At 42.6% G+C, this 20,414-nt stretch overlaps 1 protein-coding gene across 1 annotated transcript in view; it reads right to left on the bottom strand.

Moving 5' to 3' along the window:
* Hectd2 (HECT domain E3 ubiquitin protein ligase 2) overlaps positions 1–4,942 on the bottom strand; it is a 68,708-nt gene extending 63,766 nt beyond the window's left edge. Inside the window, 1 exon segment of the mRNA XM_038311918.1 lies at positions 4,811–4,942. Coding sequence (XP_038167846.1) covers positions 4,811–4,942 — 132 coding nt within the window.
* Between the last annotated feature and the right edge of the window lie 15,472 nt (positions 4,943–20,414).

Raw genomic sequence — 20,414 nt, 5'->3', positions numbered from 1 at the left:
GCAGATTTCGCTATGTAGTCCCAACTCTCCTGGAACTCAAGAGACTGGTCTACTTCCACCTCCCCAAAGTGCGAGGGTAAAAGCATGTACCACCACACCAGGCCACGTATGTTTTTTAAAATCTGTAGTTCATTAAATTATGTGAGAAACATTAACCATCATTTATAACATAACAGATGAAAGGTACACGAGTTTCCATATACATACAAATCACACACACACACTCTTTTGGAATGTTACTGGCAAGAATGCTTTTATATATATATATATATATATATATATATATATATGTATGTATGTATGTATGTATGTATGTATGTATATGTATATGTATAAAATATGCTCTCCCCCACCTTTTTCCTTCTGAGAAACTTTCTCTAGAAAATTGTGGTTATTGTTGTTTGTTTTTGTTGCCCCTGTATTAATCTTTCTTCTTTCACTCCTGGCACCTAGGTTCCACATTATGTGGGGACTCCTCCACCCTGTACACTTTATTCTGTGGTCACCACTCCAATAGATGTGCTCATCATCTCCAGCATGAACCACAACCCTTCTTCCTTCACTTCCTTCCTCCTACCTCCTCCAGTCTAACTACCAGGAATTTCATTATGTTGTTCTTCTATTCAAAGAATTCCAAAGGCTTCCCCATTAACCACAGGGGAAACGTCCAAACTTCTCCAGTCCCCAAGCATTCTTACTTACCTCCCACAAATCCCCAGCATGCTTTCACTGGGCTTGTTTTATTGCTCCCTAATTTTCCTCTTTAAGGCTTGCTCATGCTATTCTCCCCACTGTTTACTTTGCATATTTTCTTTTGCTCATCTAGATCCTATCATTCCTTGAATGGTCAGCCAGCTTAAAGAATTACCTTTACATCAAGGCCTTTCTTCACAGTTCTGTGCACAATGATCTCCGACATTACAAACTGTTTCTGTAGCTTATTGTGAGGTTTACATAGACTTGCTCTTTATCCATTAGCCTTGAATCACCTGAGGCAGGACCTTGAAGGCTAGCTTTGACTGTGTCTGCTACAGCATTTAGTGCAAAGCTAAGCATAAAATGTTCAGTGACTGGTAGTTCTATCTTGGTCCAGAAATAGAGAAAACAAACTTTTCCTCATTGTCCTCTATAAACACCTTGTGTTTTCCCTCAAACTCTTCTCCTACCTATCCGACACAGTCCCGAGTCTATGGGCAAACTGAAAATCTAAACCAGGGATGGAGTTGTGACTCAGTGATAGAATGTATGTGCACAAAGTTCTGAGTGTTTGATCCTCAGCAAAACACACACATATTCACACACACACACACACACACACACGGGGGGGGGGATATAAAATTTAGTAGCTTTCTTGAAAGAATCCATTTTATTCCTTGGTATATCCCATTCCATGGAGACAAGACTCTCTCTTCCCTGTCCAGTTCATTAATTATTAAAGCAATCAAACTTGTCCCAACTTGTCTGAGTTAATTCTGCCTCTCTGAGTATTTTCTCCTGTTTTAACCATGTTTTTCTAATATTTGTATTAATCAGTAATGAATTTATGATATGCGCCTCCACTTCAGACTGTCAATCAGTGTTTCCATCAGCAGCCCTTCACATGCACACACTACTTCAAATTCTTTCCTAGCTCAGCTCTGGCCTTGCACCATCTACAGCCCAAGGCCAACTCTCAATGGCTGCCAGTGCTCTGAGGGCTCGATCTGGGGCTTCCTGGGCATCTCTCACAGCTACTTTAACAGTCCTTCCTTTCAACATCCCCACCCCAGCATCTGTCATACAGCCACGTTAACAGCTGTTCCTAAGTAGACTTGGGATGAGGGTGTAGTTTGAAAACAGATTCTCATAGATCTTTTAATTCAATGTATGCAGAATCAGTTTCCACTCTTAGTTATACAAAGGAGTTAAAAGAAAAATATAATGTCTCAACTCCATTCTCTGAAATTCTGATTTAAAGACCTTCTAATGTTTCCCAGGTGACTTTACTGTGGTTTCATTAAAGGCTGAAAACCCGTGTGGGATGGGAGTCAGGACCTCAACATGCTACCAAAATAACTCGATGGTTGGTCTAGTTTGAGTCCTGTACCAGGGATCTTCTGAATGGAACTGCACTTGGCAATGAGGTAATGCCAGGATTTATCCGTTTCTAGCATTCTCTCTCCCATCCTAGAGGGAACATCTCATCCCCTCTTTAAACCTTTGGAATATAGCTTAAACTTTTTAGCCTTCTTAAGGATCAGCATGACCTAGCCTCTTCTTTATTTTGGACAGCTGTCATCCTTGCTTGTTTCCACACTGTCATAGCCACGGCACACCAATCTTCTGAAAAAGCCACGACTGCAGGGTCACTTGAATTGAAACACATGCTCAATTTGGAAAGACAGAGCTATTAATTTGGGGTAGAAGGAAGAAGCACTAAAATGTCACCCAAAGTAACTGATGTCAAAATTAGGTTACTAAAGAAACCTTGAGTTCTGCTTAACCTGTGAGGAGTCTGAAAACAACCTAAGAGGCAATAAACTGTCTTTCCCCGTCCACCATATTCCATCAAGCCTTCCTGCTCCACTGGTGAATTCAGTCATCCCAGTTGCTGGCTTTCCTGATCTACAGAGGTCAGCATATTTTTTCTTAGGCCCTTTATTGTGATGCCTCAAAATTTTTAGCTCTGAAAACACCCTTGGCAAATACACAATATACAGATTGTTCCCTTAAAGTACCATTTAAAACTCCGACAGCAGTGCCAGTGTTGAGAGATGAAAACCCTGTAGAGCACCACCAGAAACTGCCTTCCCAGTCCAAACTGTTCTCTCCCCCACTGTTTACTTAAGGTTTAAAATATCCTTAAACTATAGACTTTTTGACTAGTCCACAATCCTGAAATAAATGTCTTTGCAATTCATTTGGTGGCAAAAACACGACTCTGACTTGAAATGGCATGAGGCAAGTAAGTTTTTTAACCTTATTCTATTTAGTATAATCAGACAACAAATTTTCTACAGTTTTACATATGATTGATTTTGGGAAACTGGCTGGGACTCCACTGTAGGCATTCTGTGTACTATATGTACTTAATAACCTTCTTAAGATCTGAAAAACTTGAAATCACAAAGACCTATGTATGGGCTTTAGATATTACACGTTAGGCTTACATCCACACTGAATCAACTTCTGTGATTTTTCTATTACAAACCTTCCTTTAAGTTATACTGGTATAAATACAGATTTGGGGAAGGGTATGTGACTTTAGAAACTAAACTCATTAATATAACTGCTTCTAAAAGCAGATAGGTTCCCCACCCCCTTAATAACCACCTTAGGAAAAAACCCGCTGGAAGGCTGGGGAGGTGGCTCAGCGGGTAAAATCACTTGCCTCTAGGTGTGGGGATCTGAGTTCACATCCTCAGAACCCGTGTAAAGATGGGCTCAGTGATGTGCGTCTGCGATTCCAATGCTTGTACACATCAGTATCCTGCCAATCTGGCTTATGAAGATTCGGAAACGAGATCTTGTCTTAAGTAAGTTCGAAGATGAGGACCGACGCCAGAGGTTCCCGACCTCTGCGCTGCACACCCACACTCACACATTTCCGTACACCAGATACACACATGCAGATTTGAGAGAGAGAGAGAGACAAACAAACAAAACACACTGGTGTTAAGAAATCCTACATAATAAGCTCTGAAAACCCAGGGCACAAGCAGCCAGAACCGGGACTGCAATTTGAATGACAACTTGCTTCGAAGCGCTTCCCAAGGTAATCCCTAAACCACAGCAGCAATTAACCAATCAGCTGGAGCTACGCTTTTAAATATGTCACTGCCGTTCACGGTTTTGCTGCATTGACTTAGGGTAAAAGAATTGTCTTTACCAGTTCTCAGTTATTACATTTTTCAGAAACCTACCAAATCATAATTCCAATACTAATACTTTATAAAGAGGAGTGAGCTATTTTAGTGAGTTCTTAGTCATTTTAGAGGGCGGCTTCGAGAAACTAATTGCAAGTAGAAATTTAAAAATGTATAATATCCCCTAAACTTTTACTATTTTGTCATGTACAGCTGCGTGACAAGTCATAACCTTTAAATACACGAAAGCAAACTTACCCAAAGTATTTAAACAGTATGTCAAATAAAAATGTCAAAATCAGAGGTTAATTATAAGCAACCAGACTCACAACCACCAGTACAAACAGGGGAAAGGGAAGAAGGGATGATGTCCCATGACATCATTTGGCAGTATGTAGTTTGAAGGCTGAGAGCGCCTTCCAAATAACCATTGAAAATCCAGCTGGCAAATTACCCCTATTAAGCTTCGATCACTGAGTTTTAAAAGAGGAAAAAGCCCCTCTCCTTTAAGTCACATGTCTGTACCACATGGAAAAATAAAAGCATCAGGGATGCATCTAACCTCCCCACTACCCTGACAGCAACGGAAAGGTCAGAATTAGGTGGAAACTCGCCCCGGAGTCTGTTCAATCCGAAGCGAGAAAGGACAGAAAAAGCGAAGAAAAGAAGCGCTGCCTCGGCGCCCCCAGGGCAGGTTTTCTATCCCGGTGGAAAGCCACCACAGCCGCCCTCCTGACATCTCTGCTCATCCATCAGATGATACGGACCCTTCCGACAAAGTAGGGAGCCAGACCCCAAAGAACAAGCAAACGCCCAGCGTCGGGCAGCGGACCACACTCCCCGAGTGGGGCAGGCAGAGCTCCCAAGTGTTCGTGCTTGTTCTCGAGGAGCGCCTTCCCCGGTGTCCCCTCGCCAGGCCGTCCTCAGCCGCCACCCGGGCGCCCCTCGACCCCCGCCGCACCTACCGCGGCTGCGCCGGCCGACACGATGGGCGGCAGCTTCTCGCGCTCCGGCTCTTTCCCCTTTTTCTCCTCAGAGGCGGCCGCAGCCCCGGCCGGCGACGCTCCGGGCGAGGGATCCCGAGCCGCCTCACTCATGTCGGCCCGGGCGGCTGGGGCGCGAGGCGGCGGCGGCGACGGCCGGATTGCAGCCGGGGCGGGCGCTGCTGCTGCGGCGGCCGCGAGAGGGCTCTGGGCCGCAGCTTCCAACCGCCGCCGCCACTCCGCCCCCGCCCGCCCGTCCGCCCGCGGGCCCGCGCGCGCGCGGTCCCGGCCCCCGCGCGCGCCTCCGCGGGCGTCCGGATGTCGGCGCGCGCGCCCGCAACTCCGCGGCTCCGCGCGCGCGTCCTGGGCCGACCGCCGGGCTCCGCCGCCCCCGCGCGCGCCCCGCTCGCACGCTCGGCCGCGCGCCGCGCCGCGGGTCGTCTAGGGCTCGGGCCGGGGCTTGGCGTCAAGAGTGGGGACCCGCAGAGGAGGCGGTTTTGGGGGAGGTGGGGGAGGACTCCGGGCCGCCATGTTGTTGGCGAGCTGTCGCTTGAGACAGACGAGGAGCCTGGTACCGCGCGGTGGGGTCTCGTGGGAGGGTCTGGACTCGGGTGGGCGACGGGCCGGCGGAGGATCGGACACGGACATCGACCCCGGCTTTCCTTCCGCCGAGAGCGGTGGGCAAGCCGGGGACCTGGGACTTGGCTGGTGGCCTTTGGCCTTTAAACGCCCCCATGGAGCGCGCACGAAGCCAGCTGGGAGTCGCGAAGGCCTCTTGACGGTCCCTGCTCTGCGTGTCCTCCAGACCCCGGGAGACTGCTTGCTTGGGCGCCTTTACGACTCAACCTTTCCCAGTTCGTCCTGCTGTGACCTCATCCTACAGAAGAAGAGCCTAGGGTCGGGAGAGGACAATGCGGCACCGTGCTCCCCTCCCACACACACATCAGGGCAGGATGGCCAGGCCACACTTTCCATTTCTGAGCCAGCCGCGGTCCCTCATGACTGCCAATCCGCCTCTCCCTTCCCGTGCCCACGCGCCTACATTTCGCTCTCTTCCCCATCCTTCGTTCCCTCTTATCCCTTGTCCCCTTCCGTTTATAAGTTACAGATGGACAGAACCCAAACTGCTGAGTAATCCTTAATAAACCGCGTAATAAATTATGGGTAAGAACGTTGAAATTGAATTTAAATCATGAATTGCTTTAAATCATGCTGTTAAAATATCCCCACCTCCACCACTGAAAGACGTAGACAATTTCCTTTTTCCTCGCCCCCTCCTTTTCCTTTTATCAGTCTGCTGGAATGGCAGAGACACCTGCTGATGGAGGGGAAGGGAGGGAGGAAGTATTCACTGTACCACTTACTAAAAATAGAGAATTTCTCGACACTGAGGTCTTGCGATTTTTAGTTGAGACTTCGTTATTTTATTCATGGTGAAGTTAATTTTCTAATCCAAGAATACTCAGCTCCAAATACAAGGAGCAAGAATATCTCTGAAACAAACTCAAAGGGGGATTTGGAGGATGTCATTTTATATAATTCAGAGTCGACAGAACTAAATACTAGTTATAGTTCTTCATGGCATGGGGCTGGTTTTGAAGCCCAGAATTTGCAGCAAGCGATAGCTCGACTATGATAGTGCCTAGTATATTTATTTTGAAATGGTAAGTTTTGCAGTCATTCATGGGAGGCTTTATAGTTTTAGTATAGTTGCTGTCACCAAACATTTCCTTATTAATTAACAAGAGGTGTGGAATAAGTATGAGAAAGCAGTCAACAAAAAGTATTTCAGTACTAATTGTCTTTAGAGCCAAGTGATGACGTAGGCATTACTTCGTGGTATCCTTTTCCATTTCCTGTTTCTTGAGTCTTTTGTTTCCAGACCTCTTCTCAAGTCTCAGAAATGACCTAGGGAGAGAAACGACCATTCTTTTCTGTTAGCGGGTCAGCATGTTGAAGACTGGCAAACACTGTACCGTTCAAGATGTGCTGCACTGCTGTGTCTAGACCGACAGACTAAATACTGAAGCCGTGCTGGCTTATCTTTCCTATTGTCTATACCTAAATTTAGCAGTTTACTATTAAAGTACTTGGCTGAGAAACGAGTTGGATGCCATGCCTTATGCTGCCACTTTTCGTGTGTGAGACAAAATAACAGTGTGTCTGTACATCTAGTCACGCCCAACAGAACAAAACTATTTAGATGTTGGCCAAACTTGGCAAGTCAGAAATGCTCATTTCTGCTGCATCAGAGGAGAGAAGTCCATGGGGTTGGTTATTCACCCTTTATGTAGAAAAGATAAGCAATATGCTCAATTTGTTTCCACTCCCTACTAAATAGATACTTCTCAATTTACCTAACCTAATGTCTCCTTCTTACAAGGCCTGGGTAGGAAATGGGAGGTAGACATGTGTGTGTTCTTGGTAAGCTAGAAGCTTGAGAGACAACTGCCGCTAAAGATGCTGTGTGGCTTGGGAGTCACACTGAGTTCTGGCTCTTCTGTATCAATGCATACAGAAGACGCTGTTCAGCCACACCAAGCGTGATGGTCAAGAACAAACTCATTGGCCTCAGAAGAAGTGGGGACCTTCCTAAGTCCGGATGTAACTGGACTGCATCAATCAGATTTTCCATCGGCACTTAGAAAGGTGACCTACCTAAAAGGGAACAGGATGTGGGGGGGGGGGTGAAATGGGATTTAGAGATATAATTTGCAAAGAAGAATGTCAAAGATGGGGTTAGAAGGTAATGGAAAGTCTAACTTACAGAAAACTTATACTTTAACTACACACAATAATAATAATGTGTTAATAACAAAATTGGTTCTGGAAAAACATTTAAGAATGGTTCATAATCAGCCATTATGAAATCATCTGGTCTATTTTAAATTTTCTTTCAGTCTTATTTTTTAAGTTTTGTCACATTGATTTATTGTGTGTGCCACATTGCATAGGTGGAGGTCAGAGATAATTTGTATGAGTCAGTTCTATAGTGTGGGTTCCTGAGGATCCAGCTCAGGTTGCTAGGCTGAGCAGCAGGTGTCTTAATCCAGCAAGCCATCCCATCAGCCTTGCAACTTATTTTTTCTATCACTTTTTATTTTACATACCAACCACAGTTTCCCCCTCCCTCCACCCACCTCCTACTCTCCCACCTACTCCTCCTCATCTCCCCTTAGAACGTAATTCCTCCCATGGGAATCAACAAAGCATGGCACACCAAGCTGAGTCAGGACCAAGCTCCCTCCCACCCCCGCATCAAGGCTAAACAAGGCATCCCACCATAGGGAATAGGTTCTGAAGAGCCAGCTCAGGAATCAGGAACAGGTCCTGGTCCCACTCCTAGGGGCCCCATAAAAGACCAAGTTACACAATTGTCACCCAGATCTTGTAACGTAGTTTTAAGAACAGCATCTTTTCCATATTCCTTTTGAGTATTGTCCTGAAGTAATAAAGTTAGTAAATATACTTCTTTCAACCATGCTGACATACTTCCTTAGCTATAATGATTGTGACTTTTTGGAGGGGAAAAAATCTAATGTATTCCATTACAGAAAAAAAGCAGAACATACTGGCTATGAACACGAAACAAATAAGGAGTAAAGGTCCTGTTCAACTATAGATGTTCACTAAGACTCTGGGCAGTATCTTTAGGATAGCTCCCATAACTATTTCTGCTTTCACACATAAAGATACGATGCTTCTTACTTGATTTTAAAAAAAGGAAACAAAAATTCAAAACTGTACCCAGACACTGTACTAAATCTATGCAACTCATTCTCCTGACAGCTTTAAATGGTGGGATAATAATGAGAGAAGAAAAGAATATGGAGTTGGGTGGGTAAGGAGATGGGGGGGATCTGGAGGAAGTTGGAGGATGGGGAAGAATATGGTCAAAATATGTTGTATGAAAAAATTATAATAAAAATGTACGAAACAGCCACCGATGGCAATAGGGAGTGGGTTAGCAATGACTCGTGGATGGAAGTCAGAAGGTGGGGGCCAGAGAGGACAAAACTGGGGAGTAGCAAAGCTGCTTTCCTAGGAGTAGAAGATGGATTCGCCCTGGCAGTGGCTCTGTTCACCTGTGAAGAAAACTTGGAATGGGTGAGCTACATAATGTGGGAATGTGTTTCACATGTATGGAACTGTTTAGAGAGAATACCATACAGCAATTCAGAGCAAAGAGAGGATGGACTTTTAACATGTGTACAGTGCTGCATAGACCCAAGACCAAGGAATGGAGTGGTGATACCACACTTGGCACTTTTGGACTGGATGCCCCTTACCACTGACTTTTCAGTCCCCTCAGCATCTCAAATCTTACTCTTCGCCTACCTCGGGTCTTGCCTTCAGTTTCTTCCCTACTCAAATTGCCACCAGAATGGCCTCTTAAAGTATATGGAATTCTTTTCTGAAAACCACGTCACTAGTCTTTAAAAGCCCTTACAATAACAACCCAAACCCCCTGCTCTGGCATTCACCTGAATTCTTTGCAAACAAGGATTTCCAGAATGCCCTAATTAGAGTCATTTTTTCTGCTCCCAGAACACATTGTACACATTTACTTTGCATTCACAGACTACGTTGCGTCTTTGTTATTTGTTCCACAATAAATTCAAGGAGAAGAGGGAAGTACCATGTTTAATTACTCCTTGAGCCCTGCAGGGAGCATACTATCTGGAGTGTGCCGTTGAGGTAACTCAATACGCTCAAATTAATAAAACAAGATGTTTCTTTAATGTAAAAGGGTACTGATATTGTTCCCAAAGAGGAATTAGAAAAGTACCCTGCAAGATAGGTTATGTTCACATAGAGGATTTGGTCCTGGTATTGTTACTTTTCATTTTAAATTTTACTTATTCATTTTGGAAACAGGGTCTTGCTGTACAGCCCAAGCTGGTCCAGAACTCCCTATGGAGACCAACCTGGTCTCAAACCAAAGTCGGTTTCCCTGTATCTGCCTCCCAAACCCTGGGGTAACAGATATGTGCCACCCTGGTATTAAACACCTCAGTTTTAAGAACAAGGCCATCAAAAGATCTTTCCATGGTGATGGGAATGGTGCATATTTTACTGTTCCATGGAGCAGGCACTAATTTTGTTTCCTGTCTGAATGGTCATATGTTGATGGAGGACTCTCATTGGTTAATAAAGAAACTGCCTTGGCTTTTTTATAGGGCAGGGTTTAGGTGGGTGGAGTAGACAGAACAGGATGCTGGGAGTAAGGCAGATGCTTCGGGCAATCGCCATGCCTCTCCTTTCTGGGCCAGACGTGATGGAGTCAGCCGCCAGGTCAGACATGCTGAATCTTTCCCGGTAAGACACCACTCGTGGTGTTACAAAGATTATTACATATGGGTTAGTCAAGATGTGAGTAAGAGGCTGAAACTAATGGGCCAGGCAGTGTTTAAATGAATACAGTTTGTGTGTTGTTATTTCGGGGCATAAGCTAGCCAAGCAGCTGGGAGCCAGGCAGGAACACAGCCCGCAGCTCCTCACTACAATATGTGACTGGTGGGCACCATCAGAAGAGCTCTTGGGTGTTATCTCAGCTACAAAAGAGCCCCTCTAAATTAGTGGACCCTATCTAAATAACCTCCACTCTAAACCTTATTTTTCAGAGTACATGCAAGCCAATCTTTACCAAAGTAATGAATGCAGTTCTACAGGCTCTGAGATCAAGCCTAAGAAGCTAAATTATACTCCCTAACTTTTGGGATGTCTTTTAAGAAGTATACTGTTTTCACAGGAGTTTGAATTTATGGGTAATGCAAATTACATTTGACTGCATCTTATATATGCCTAAGGCTATGGGGAAATGATCTAAACTGAAAAGATTAACAGCAAAAAAGTGCCAAGATACATATTCTCAAGTTGATTTTAAATGGCTTCTTGGTGAGCTTCTCTCTCTACTGTGGCACCTACAACATACATCAAGCAACACACACACACGTATACATGCACACACATACATACACATACACTCTCCATATATACACATATATACACACTCCACCAACACATAGTTTTCTAAATTTTGTCTTAATTCACTCAACCATTCAGTTAGTTGAATTTTAACTGATAAAACTTGCATCATGTGATGTCTCTAATTGAAGAAAATATCTTAATCTTACTGTTAAGAGCTCAGGAAATCTAACAACCTTGATAAATCAGCAAACTTTCTTCTTCAGAGTAAGAAAAGATGCCCATGGATTTAACTTTCTGCATTGGAAACAATAAGCTGTGGAAATTGCCTTAAGCTCTGTCTCTTCTAATTTTTTTTAACTAGATTGCTCTGTGAGTTAATTTCCTTACACTTGAATACGTGTTGCAGAAAAAAAATGAGGAAGCATACAAAAGGGCTTTGTGAGCTATAATGAATTTTAGTAGCTGTAACTGGATGCTCACTGCTGGATACCAGAGACTGTGCTCAGCACTTTTGTGGATTGGCATCTGTTTTCTTCTCAGAAATCCACTTTAATGGGTATTGTTGTAGACTAGGACTTCTTCCATTTTATGGATGAGAGAATTAAGGAATCATATCTGGTGTGCTGTTTGCTCAGAGTCATCTTTTTACTCTCCTGTTCTACTGAAGAACATTGAATTGAGGTAAGGTCGACAAATAATCATGAAGATTTAAGGTATATAATGTGATGTTTTCACACACACACACACACACTTGCTGTGAAGAGACGCCATCACCATGGCAACTCTTACATAGGAAAACATTTAATTGGGGCTCGTTTACAGTTTCAGAGCTTTGGGCCATTATCATCATGCTGAGAAGCATGGCGACGAGCAGGCAGACCTGGTGCTGGAGAAGGAGCTGATCTACATCTGGATCTGCAGGCAGCAGGAAGAGACTGCCACATTGGTCATAGTTTGAGCATATGAGACCTCAAAGCCTGCCTCCACAGTGATATAATTCCTCCAACAAGGCCATATATACTCCCAAAAGGCCACACCTCCTAATAATGCCAGTCTCCAGGGGCCAAGCATCCAAACACATGAGTCTATGTGGGCCATTCCTTTTCTCCAAACCACCACAGGGTCTTTACAATTTTAAACATATACACACCAAGCCGGGCGGTGGTGGTGCACGCCTTTAATCCCAGCACTTGGGAGGCAGAGGCAGGCGGATCTCTGTGAGTTCGAGGCCAGCCTGGTCTACAAGAGCTAGGTCCAGGACAGGCTCTAAAAAAAAAGCTGCAGAGAAACCCTGTCTTGAAAAACCAATATATATATATATATATATATATATATATATATACACACCAAATACAGACATCACAGATTTAACCCAACACAAAAATAGTGGTGACTTCATTAACCCACTCTTACCAATAGCCAGGTCATTCTAACAAATATTAACAGAGAAATGGGAATTCAATGGCGTTGTTGCTCATACTGACCCAATAAACATCTACAGAACAGTCTACCCAAACACTACAGAATATATATTCTTTTTGATAATGCAAAGAACTGATCTTAAACTACATCATATAATAAGACATAAAGCATGTATTAACAAATATACAAAATTGGGATACTGTCTTATATTCTTTCTGATTAGAACGGAATAAAACTAGAAGCAACAGCAAGAGAAACTACAGAACACACAGAGACTCATGGAGATTAAAGAACACACTACTGAATGATAAAAGGGTCATCAAATAAAGCATGAAGGAAATTTAAAATTTTTCCTGGAACTAAATGATAATGAAATTATAACACCCAAAATCTACGGATTCAATTATAGCAGTCTTAAGAGGGAAGCTAACATTTTTTTTTAAAAAAATCAGATCTTAAATAAATAATAAAGGCCTTGGAAGAACAAAAACAAATCATAACCCCAAACTAGTAAACAGAAAGAAGGAATTAAAATCATGGATAATTTCAATGAAATGAAAATTTATAATACAAAGAATCAATGAAACAAAGAATTGGTTTATTAAACAGATTAAAATAGGCAAACTCTTACCCAAAATAATCAAAAGGAGAGAAGGGAAAAACACAAATTAATTATATTAGAGATGAAAAGAAATGTAACAAAAAACCATAAGACATATTTTTAAATTTTATATTTCTTTAAATCTAGAAATGGATTAATTTTCTAACAAAATTCAACAAACGTAAGATAAATTAATTAAGCAAATATATAACAAGCAATGTGAAGTAATAATTAAAACATCTCTCAACCAAAAGAAGTCCAGGCTCAGATGGAGTCAAGCTGAATTTATCTGCCATTTAAAGAACTTTTGGCTGGAGAGACGGCTCAGTGCTTAAGAGCACATCCTACTCCTACAGAGGTCTTGGGTTTGTATTCCAACATCCAAGGCAGGTAGGTGTCTTACAGTTGCCTATAACTCCATCTCCAGGTAATCTGAAACCTTCAGGATCTACACACACACACACACACACACACACACACACACACACACACACATTTAAAAACTGAAGAACTAACAGAAGTCCTCTCAAATGATTCCATGAAACAGGAAAATATATAACTTTTTTATAAAGCCAGCATTACCTTGATACCAAATTAGATAAAGGCACAGCTACAAAATATATCAATCTCCCTGATAATCATATATGTAAAATTTCTCAATAAAATATTTGCAAACTAAATACATGAACACATCAAAAAGATCACTCACCATGAACAGGATGTCATCATTTTACAGATCTAGGAATGGTTTAACATATGCAAAACAGCTAGGAGGTGGTGACACACACCTTTAATCCCAGCAGGGACTTATATTGAGCTGTGAGATGATAGATAGATAGATAGATAGATAGATAGATAGATAGATGATAGACAGATAGATAGACAGATAGATAGATGATAGATAGACAGATAGATAGATGATAGATAGATAGATAGATAGATGATAGACAGATAGATAGACAGAGAGATAGATGATAGATAGATAGATGATAGATAGATAGATAGATAGATAGATAGATAGATAGATGATAGATAGATGATAGACAGATAGATAGACAGATAGATGATAGATAGATAGATAGATAGATGATAGATAGATAGATAAATGATAGATAGATGATAATCAGATAGATAGATCGATAGATAGATAGATAGATAGATAGATAGATAGATAGATAGATAGATAGATAGATGATAATCAATCTTGGAATTAACCTAACCAAATAAGTAAAAGACCTCTAAAATGAAAATATCAAAATATTAAAGAAATAAACTGGAGAAAACACTAGAAGATAGAAAACCTTTTATGCTCGTGGATTATTTCACTTAACATGATAATTTTCCACCCATTTTTCCTGTGACAAACTTTCATTCTTCTTCATAGCTAAACAAAAACCCACTCTGTTTTCATATCATAATGTTTTATTTATTCATCATTCTTATTTGATGGAGTCTGCTGACTCTGACCCTTGATATTGCGAATGGTGCCAGAATAAACACTGATGTTTCACATTGTGTTCCCTGAGAGTGTGAAGTACACCTGTGTGGCCAAGGCGTGTGGGAAGAATAATGGGCACTGTGGAGTCTTCCTCAAATTGGTTTCTCCCCATCTCACATGTCCTCCTGCCAGGTTTTCCCTGCATTTTAGGGAAAGATGTCTTCATGTCTCATGTTAAATGTGAGCATGCTACTCATGGTCAGTCAGTGACAGTTCATCTTTTATCCACAATGATTAGTTCTGGGATGGGGCTTGACCCACATCAGGTTAGCAAGAGGAAAGGAAGTCTTTTCAGAGAGCGCTTCTTTGCACAGAGAACTTGCAGGAACAATCTCTCTCTGACTCTTGTCTGTCTCTTTCTCCCTTTCTCTCCCACCCCCACTGTCTCTCTGCCTCTGTTCCTCCCCTATCCCCTCCTGCTCTCATATGGTGGAGGTTCTGAGGGAATAAGCTCCAAGGATATAAATGGGTTTTCTCGTGCTCTTGATGACCCGCGGAACTTGATTAATGACATCTTCCTCATAAGAAGCGGTGTATGCTTCTGTTATTATTATGTATAGTGAAATAAGTCTTACTTGGTATGATAACTTTGGGGAGCAGTAAACTTACTGTTTTAATAAGTGTTATAGGTGACTCTGGATTGGGTGGCAGTGGGCTTAGAGCCACATTTTCAGAGAGATTGTATTTTCAGAGAGCAAAGGTACTTGCTTCATTAACTTAGTTCTCCAAACTCTTAAGTAAAGTATGTAGGTTAACAAGTTTAACTGAATCACATTTAATGAATTGTATTTTGACAGCCTAAGTCATTTGTCTATAATACATCTGCCAAAGATAAATGCTCTTGAAACTTTAAAAATCATACATTTTCTGCCTTGCCGTCATAAATGATTTCATTGCAGCAACAATGACACCAATTTTATGCCTTTTATATAGCGAAGTAGAGAAAATGGGTCTTAAGTAGTCATTACTCAGTAAAAGTGGAGTTGTCACCCCAAATAGTCAACAGTCAGAGCAGAGAACTTAAACAAAATCAGCAGCTCCTATATTCTTCCTCTACACATGAGTAAAAAGGGCTGCAGAAAATTGGGAGGCATTGTTGTGATTTTCAGATATCAATCAATCCTATCTATCTATATTCTGCTGTTGAGTTCATGAAATGCCAGCTAAACATGGGCAGAAGGGCCAATGAGATGGCCTTGTGGGTAAAGGTGCCTGCTGTCAAGCCTCAAGAGTTGAGTTCAAACTCCAGCATGCACGGGGTTGTCCGTATGTGTCTGTGTGTGCATATATGGCATACCCACACTTGTTTTTGTGGGTGTGTGTACCTCTGAATACATGTAGAAGCCAGTAAAGGGCATCAGTCTTCTCCATCACTCTCTGACTAGTCTTTTGAGGCAGGGTCCCTCCCTGAACTTGATGCTCATGTTTTCTTGGCTAGACTGATCCTCCTGTTACAGACATGCATCAGATGCCTAGCATGTTGCTTGGATACTGGAGTTCAAACCCCAGCTGGCCTCATGATTAGCCAGTGTGTGCTACTGACTGCTGACCCACCTATACAGCCCCAGCAACAACTTCTCCTTGGGACTAATGGACCTCCTTATACCTGGGATACTGCTGGAAGGTACTTCTTGATTTAGGGATGTCTCTTAGTTTATCCTAGACCCAATCAGGTTGACAACCAAGATTAACATCACAAAGATACCCAGTGTTATTAACATTTTGCTTACTTAAGAAGATGGTATTTGGGGTTGGAGAGATGGCACAGTGGTTAAAAGCACTGACTGCTCTTTCGTAGGACCCACGTTCAATTTCCAGCAAACAGAGCAGCTCACAGGAGATCCCACACCCTCTTCTGGCCTCCACAGGCACCAGGTCTGCATATAGTGTTCAGACATACATGCAGGCAAAACACTATGCACATAGAATAAAAATAAATAAATCTTTCTAAGGATGATATTTTATAAGGCTAAGACATGAAAGAGAGGGATAAAAACAATCTTCGAATGGTTTCTGGATCATTCCAACTTGAACTTTTAAAAGGACCTTAATTCCATTAACTAAATTAATCAAATATGATTCTAAAACCTTTATCCATGGCAGGGGCCTGAAATCCTCCTGTGTGGGCACAAAGGTCTCTAAATGACTTATTCTTCACAGTGTACGTGTCATTGATCGTCCAGGTAGGCTGAGTTTCTAACTGGTCCCCAAACATGTCATACCTTCTTACTAGACCCTGTAATGTGACGAGCGCCCCGCCTTGTGACTGTGTTACAGTTTGGCGTACAATTGACTCAGTGCCCAGGCAATCCTCTCCAAACCCAGGGGCCATGGAAACTGGAAACCGGCTGGCAGAAATCAGAGAGACTCACAGTATGAGAAGGGGACAATGGAAGCGGGGGCACAAAGGGCTAAATGGAAGCAGCCTTTAAAGAGTGGAGGAAGGTCTCTGGACTTGCCAGAAAACAAGGATCTCAGCCTTGGATTCTGTCAACAGAGCTCAGTCAGTATCCTTGACCTGAGCCTTGTGGACTCTCTGAGAATTCAGTCAGGTCTGTCTCGACATCTGGCCAATAGAATCATGAACTCATACATGACTGCTGTCTTAAGTGGTTAAATTTGTCCCATTTTTATATGTGGTTGTGTGTCTGTGAGGAGTGTGTGTGTGGGGGGGGGTAGAGGAGGAGGGAGGGAGGAAGAGAGAGAGAGAGAGAGAGAGAGAGGGAGGGAGAGAGGGAGAGAGAGAGAGAGAGAATTATGCACACATGGGGACAATGCACACACTCCTGCACATGCAGAATCAGAAGACGATGTCAGCTGTCCTACCTTATCACTTTGCATCTTGGTTTCTTGACACAGAGTCTCATCGAAGCTGGAGCTGGCCTAGATGGCAGGAAGCCTCAGTAATCCTTGAGCCTCCGCTACCCGCAACACTGGAGGCATGTGTGGCCATGCCTGGATTTGTATGAGCTTTGGGTATTTGAGTTTATGTTGTACATCAAGTACTCTTACCCACGGAGCTATCTCCTCAGTATTGTGCTAATTCTGATACTACAATAGAAAACTAATGTAGTAAAAAAATTGTGAACAGAATATTCAAAGTAGGGGGACCTGAGAACCTCCATTTACAGGATTATTAAACAAAGTAGTAGGGAGAAGATACTGGAGATTGTGTTAAACACAGCTATTTCTAAACATGTGTGTGTGTGTGTGTGTGTGTGTGTGTGTGTGTGTGGTTTTGCCTGTATGTGTGTCTGTGTACCACTTTGCATGCCTGGTACCCATGGAAGCCAAAAGAGGATGTCAAATCTTCTAGAACTGGGGTTAGAGATGGCTGTGAGCTGCCATGTGAGTGCTAGGAATCAAACTTGGGTCCTTTGGAAGAGTGGGCAGCGCTCTTAACCACTGAGCCATTTCTCCAGACCTTATTTCAAAACTTTCAAAGTCCTGCATTAGGTTGCACAAGTGTCGGAGACCAGCTTCAACAAAAATACCACTTATCAGGGTAGGGGGATGGGGATTAGAAAAGTTAGTAAAGAGAATGGAGACATGAATGAAAATAATAAAACAGAAATACAGAATAGTGCCAGGAGGGAGTTCCAGTGAACACTGAAATCCCTGTGTTTCATCTTCCACACGCTTTTATACCCCAATACAACAGGGGGAAGAAGACAAAAAATGCTTTAACATGATACAAAGGACAACTTGAACAGCTATTTGCTTCAATACTTTGAGCCATCAAGCCATTAATCCACGAGAAAAGCATTCTGCTGTGTAGGCAGTGAACCCACCCTGCAACAAGTATCCTGAAGGCAGCCACTCCCAAGGTCAAGCCTCCTATTTCAAAAGCAGGAGCTGAAGTATGCTTGAATATACTGACCATTGGTCAGGGTGGAGTGGATCTACCTATAGGGGCCATCTTAATGTCTAAAAGACCAAGTCACCACACCTTAGGTCAGCGTGAGTAGCCACACTTGCTGTCAACAACTGTGAACAGGCTAAAATTCTCTGACCATAGACAAGGTGGAAATAGGCTCACATTTTTGGGCCTCCACACACAAGCATTGCCAAGTGGAGCCAGAACTCAGCTTTCTCTGTCCTGTCCAGTCCTGTCAGACCAGTTTCTGTCCTGCCCACCAGTCCCTGTAGCTGCTTATAACATAATCATTCAGAAACTTAATATTAATTATAATCATTTGGCCAATGATTCAGGCTACTGCTAGCTAGCTCTTATATTCGAATCAACCCATTTCTATCCGTGTATTGTCATGTGGCTTCATGGCGTTATCTGTTCTCTAGCACATCTTACTGCTCCAGTGACTCACTGGCTTCTCCCTCACCCCTGCCCTATATTCAGTTTGGCTTTCCCACCTAGCTATATTCTGCCCTACCATAGGCTAAAGCGGCTCTTATTCATCAACCAATAAAAGCAACACATATTCACAGCATAGAGAAGGGCATCCCACATCAGTGCTATTGCACAGGCTTGCTGCATCCTGACATATTGTGTGTGTGTGTGTGTGTGTGTGTGTGTGTGTGTGTGTGTGTGTTTGTTTTCATCTCTTCTGGAACGCCAACACCACTCGGGCAGCAACCATTGCTCCTTTGTTCACCCTATGTCAGTGCCAAGAGCAGAGCTTGATTCCCAGTAGGCACTTAATGAACCTTTATAGAATAAACAAATAAATTATTAGGGCTAGAATTATATCAGCCAGCATTAAAACAACACTCAGCTGCTGGCAATTATTTGTGCTTGAATACTTCAGAAAGATTAAAATAAGCTTCTTTGAATGTGCAAATAGAGTTAAATTGGTGAAAACATTCAGAATATAGAACCTGGGTTTGGTGATGCAAGTCTTTAGTCCTAGCACTGGGGAGGCAGAGGCAGGTGGATCTCTGTGAGTTCCAGGCCAGTCAGGGCTACCTAGGGAGACCATATTTTAAAAAGAAAAACAATCAAAAAGCAAAACAAAACCAAAAGGCTTTATATAAAATTATAAAAGAGACATTATCAATTTTAAACATATGTTTTTGTTTATCCTCTCTAAAAATACAGATGAGGGAACTGGAGGTTAGTAAGGTTGAGTAATAGGTATGTTACTGTGAATTTAATTATGATGTTAGTTCGAAATGTTTATCAAGTTTTTCAATCATGTAAGAATCTATCCACATGTAGAGCCGGGCGGTGGTGGCGCACGCCTTTAATCCCAGCACTCGGGAGGCAGAGGCAGGCGGATCTCTGTGAGTTCGAGACCAGCCTGGTCTACAAGAGCTAGCTCCAGGACAGGCTCTAAAGCTACAGAGAAACCCTGTCTCGAAAAACCAAAAAAAAAAAAAAAAAAAAAAAAAGAATCTATCCACATGTAGAAGTTGTGAGTACAGCTCCTAAATCAAATGATGTAAAAATAAACTAGAACAAAAACAAACAGAAACCAAACAGGCTTCAAATTCATAGTAGCTATAAAATAAACTCAATTCCAACCTATTCAGTGAAGAAAGAGACTATAGTTTTACCAGGAGTTTACTCTTTGGGTTATAAATATGAACAAACATGCCTAGCCATCCAGGGGTTTCAGCTTGGAGGGGCACTGAGTCATGTAAGTCCAATACAAAGACTAGAACGAAAGGTCTTGTCAGAAAGGTCAAAGCAAGGAACCACGGGAACGAAACTGACGGAGATCAAAGTTTGTGCGGGTTTTTTTTTTCTTGCTTTTTGTTTTCTTGGAAGGTTGAGCAGAGGTCTCTGGGCCAAGTATAGAAGTCTCATCCGACATCATGGCAATGGGAGTAGAGATGACCGCACCAGAAAAATAGAGAGATCTAGAGAGAGAGAGAGAGAGAGAGAGAGAGAGAGAGAGAGAGAGCGAAGAGGAGAGAGAGAAGAGAGGAAGAGAGAGAAGAGAGCGAAGAGAGAGGAGAGAGAGAGAGAGCGAGAAGAGCAGGAGAGAGATATCTAATACTCTCGCTATATCTCTCTCTCTAATCGAGCAGTCTCTCGCGATCTCTCTCTCTCTCTCTCTCTCTCTCTCTCTCTCTCTCTCTCTCTCTCTCTCTCTCTCTCTCTCTCTCTCTGCATGTCTTAGGGACTGAACTCACATCCTACGTGTATTGAGTATATGACAAGCATTTGTCCA

The sequence above is a fragment of the Arvicola amphibius genome, chromosome 1, assembly GCF_903992535.2.
Source record: "Arvicola amphibius chromosome 1, mArvAmp1.2, whole genome shotgun sequence".
Taxonomy (NCBI): Eukaryota; Metazoa; Chordata; class Mammalia; order Rodentia; family Cricetidae; genus Arvicola; species Arvicola amphibius.
The sequence above is the reverse complement of the archived record's forward strand: the minus strand, read 5'-3'. Positions and strand labels throughout refer to the sequence as shown.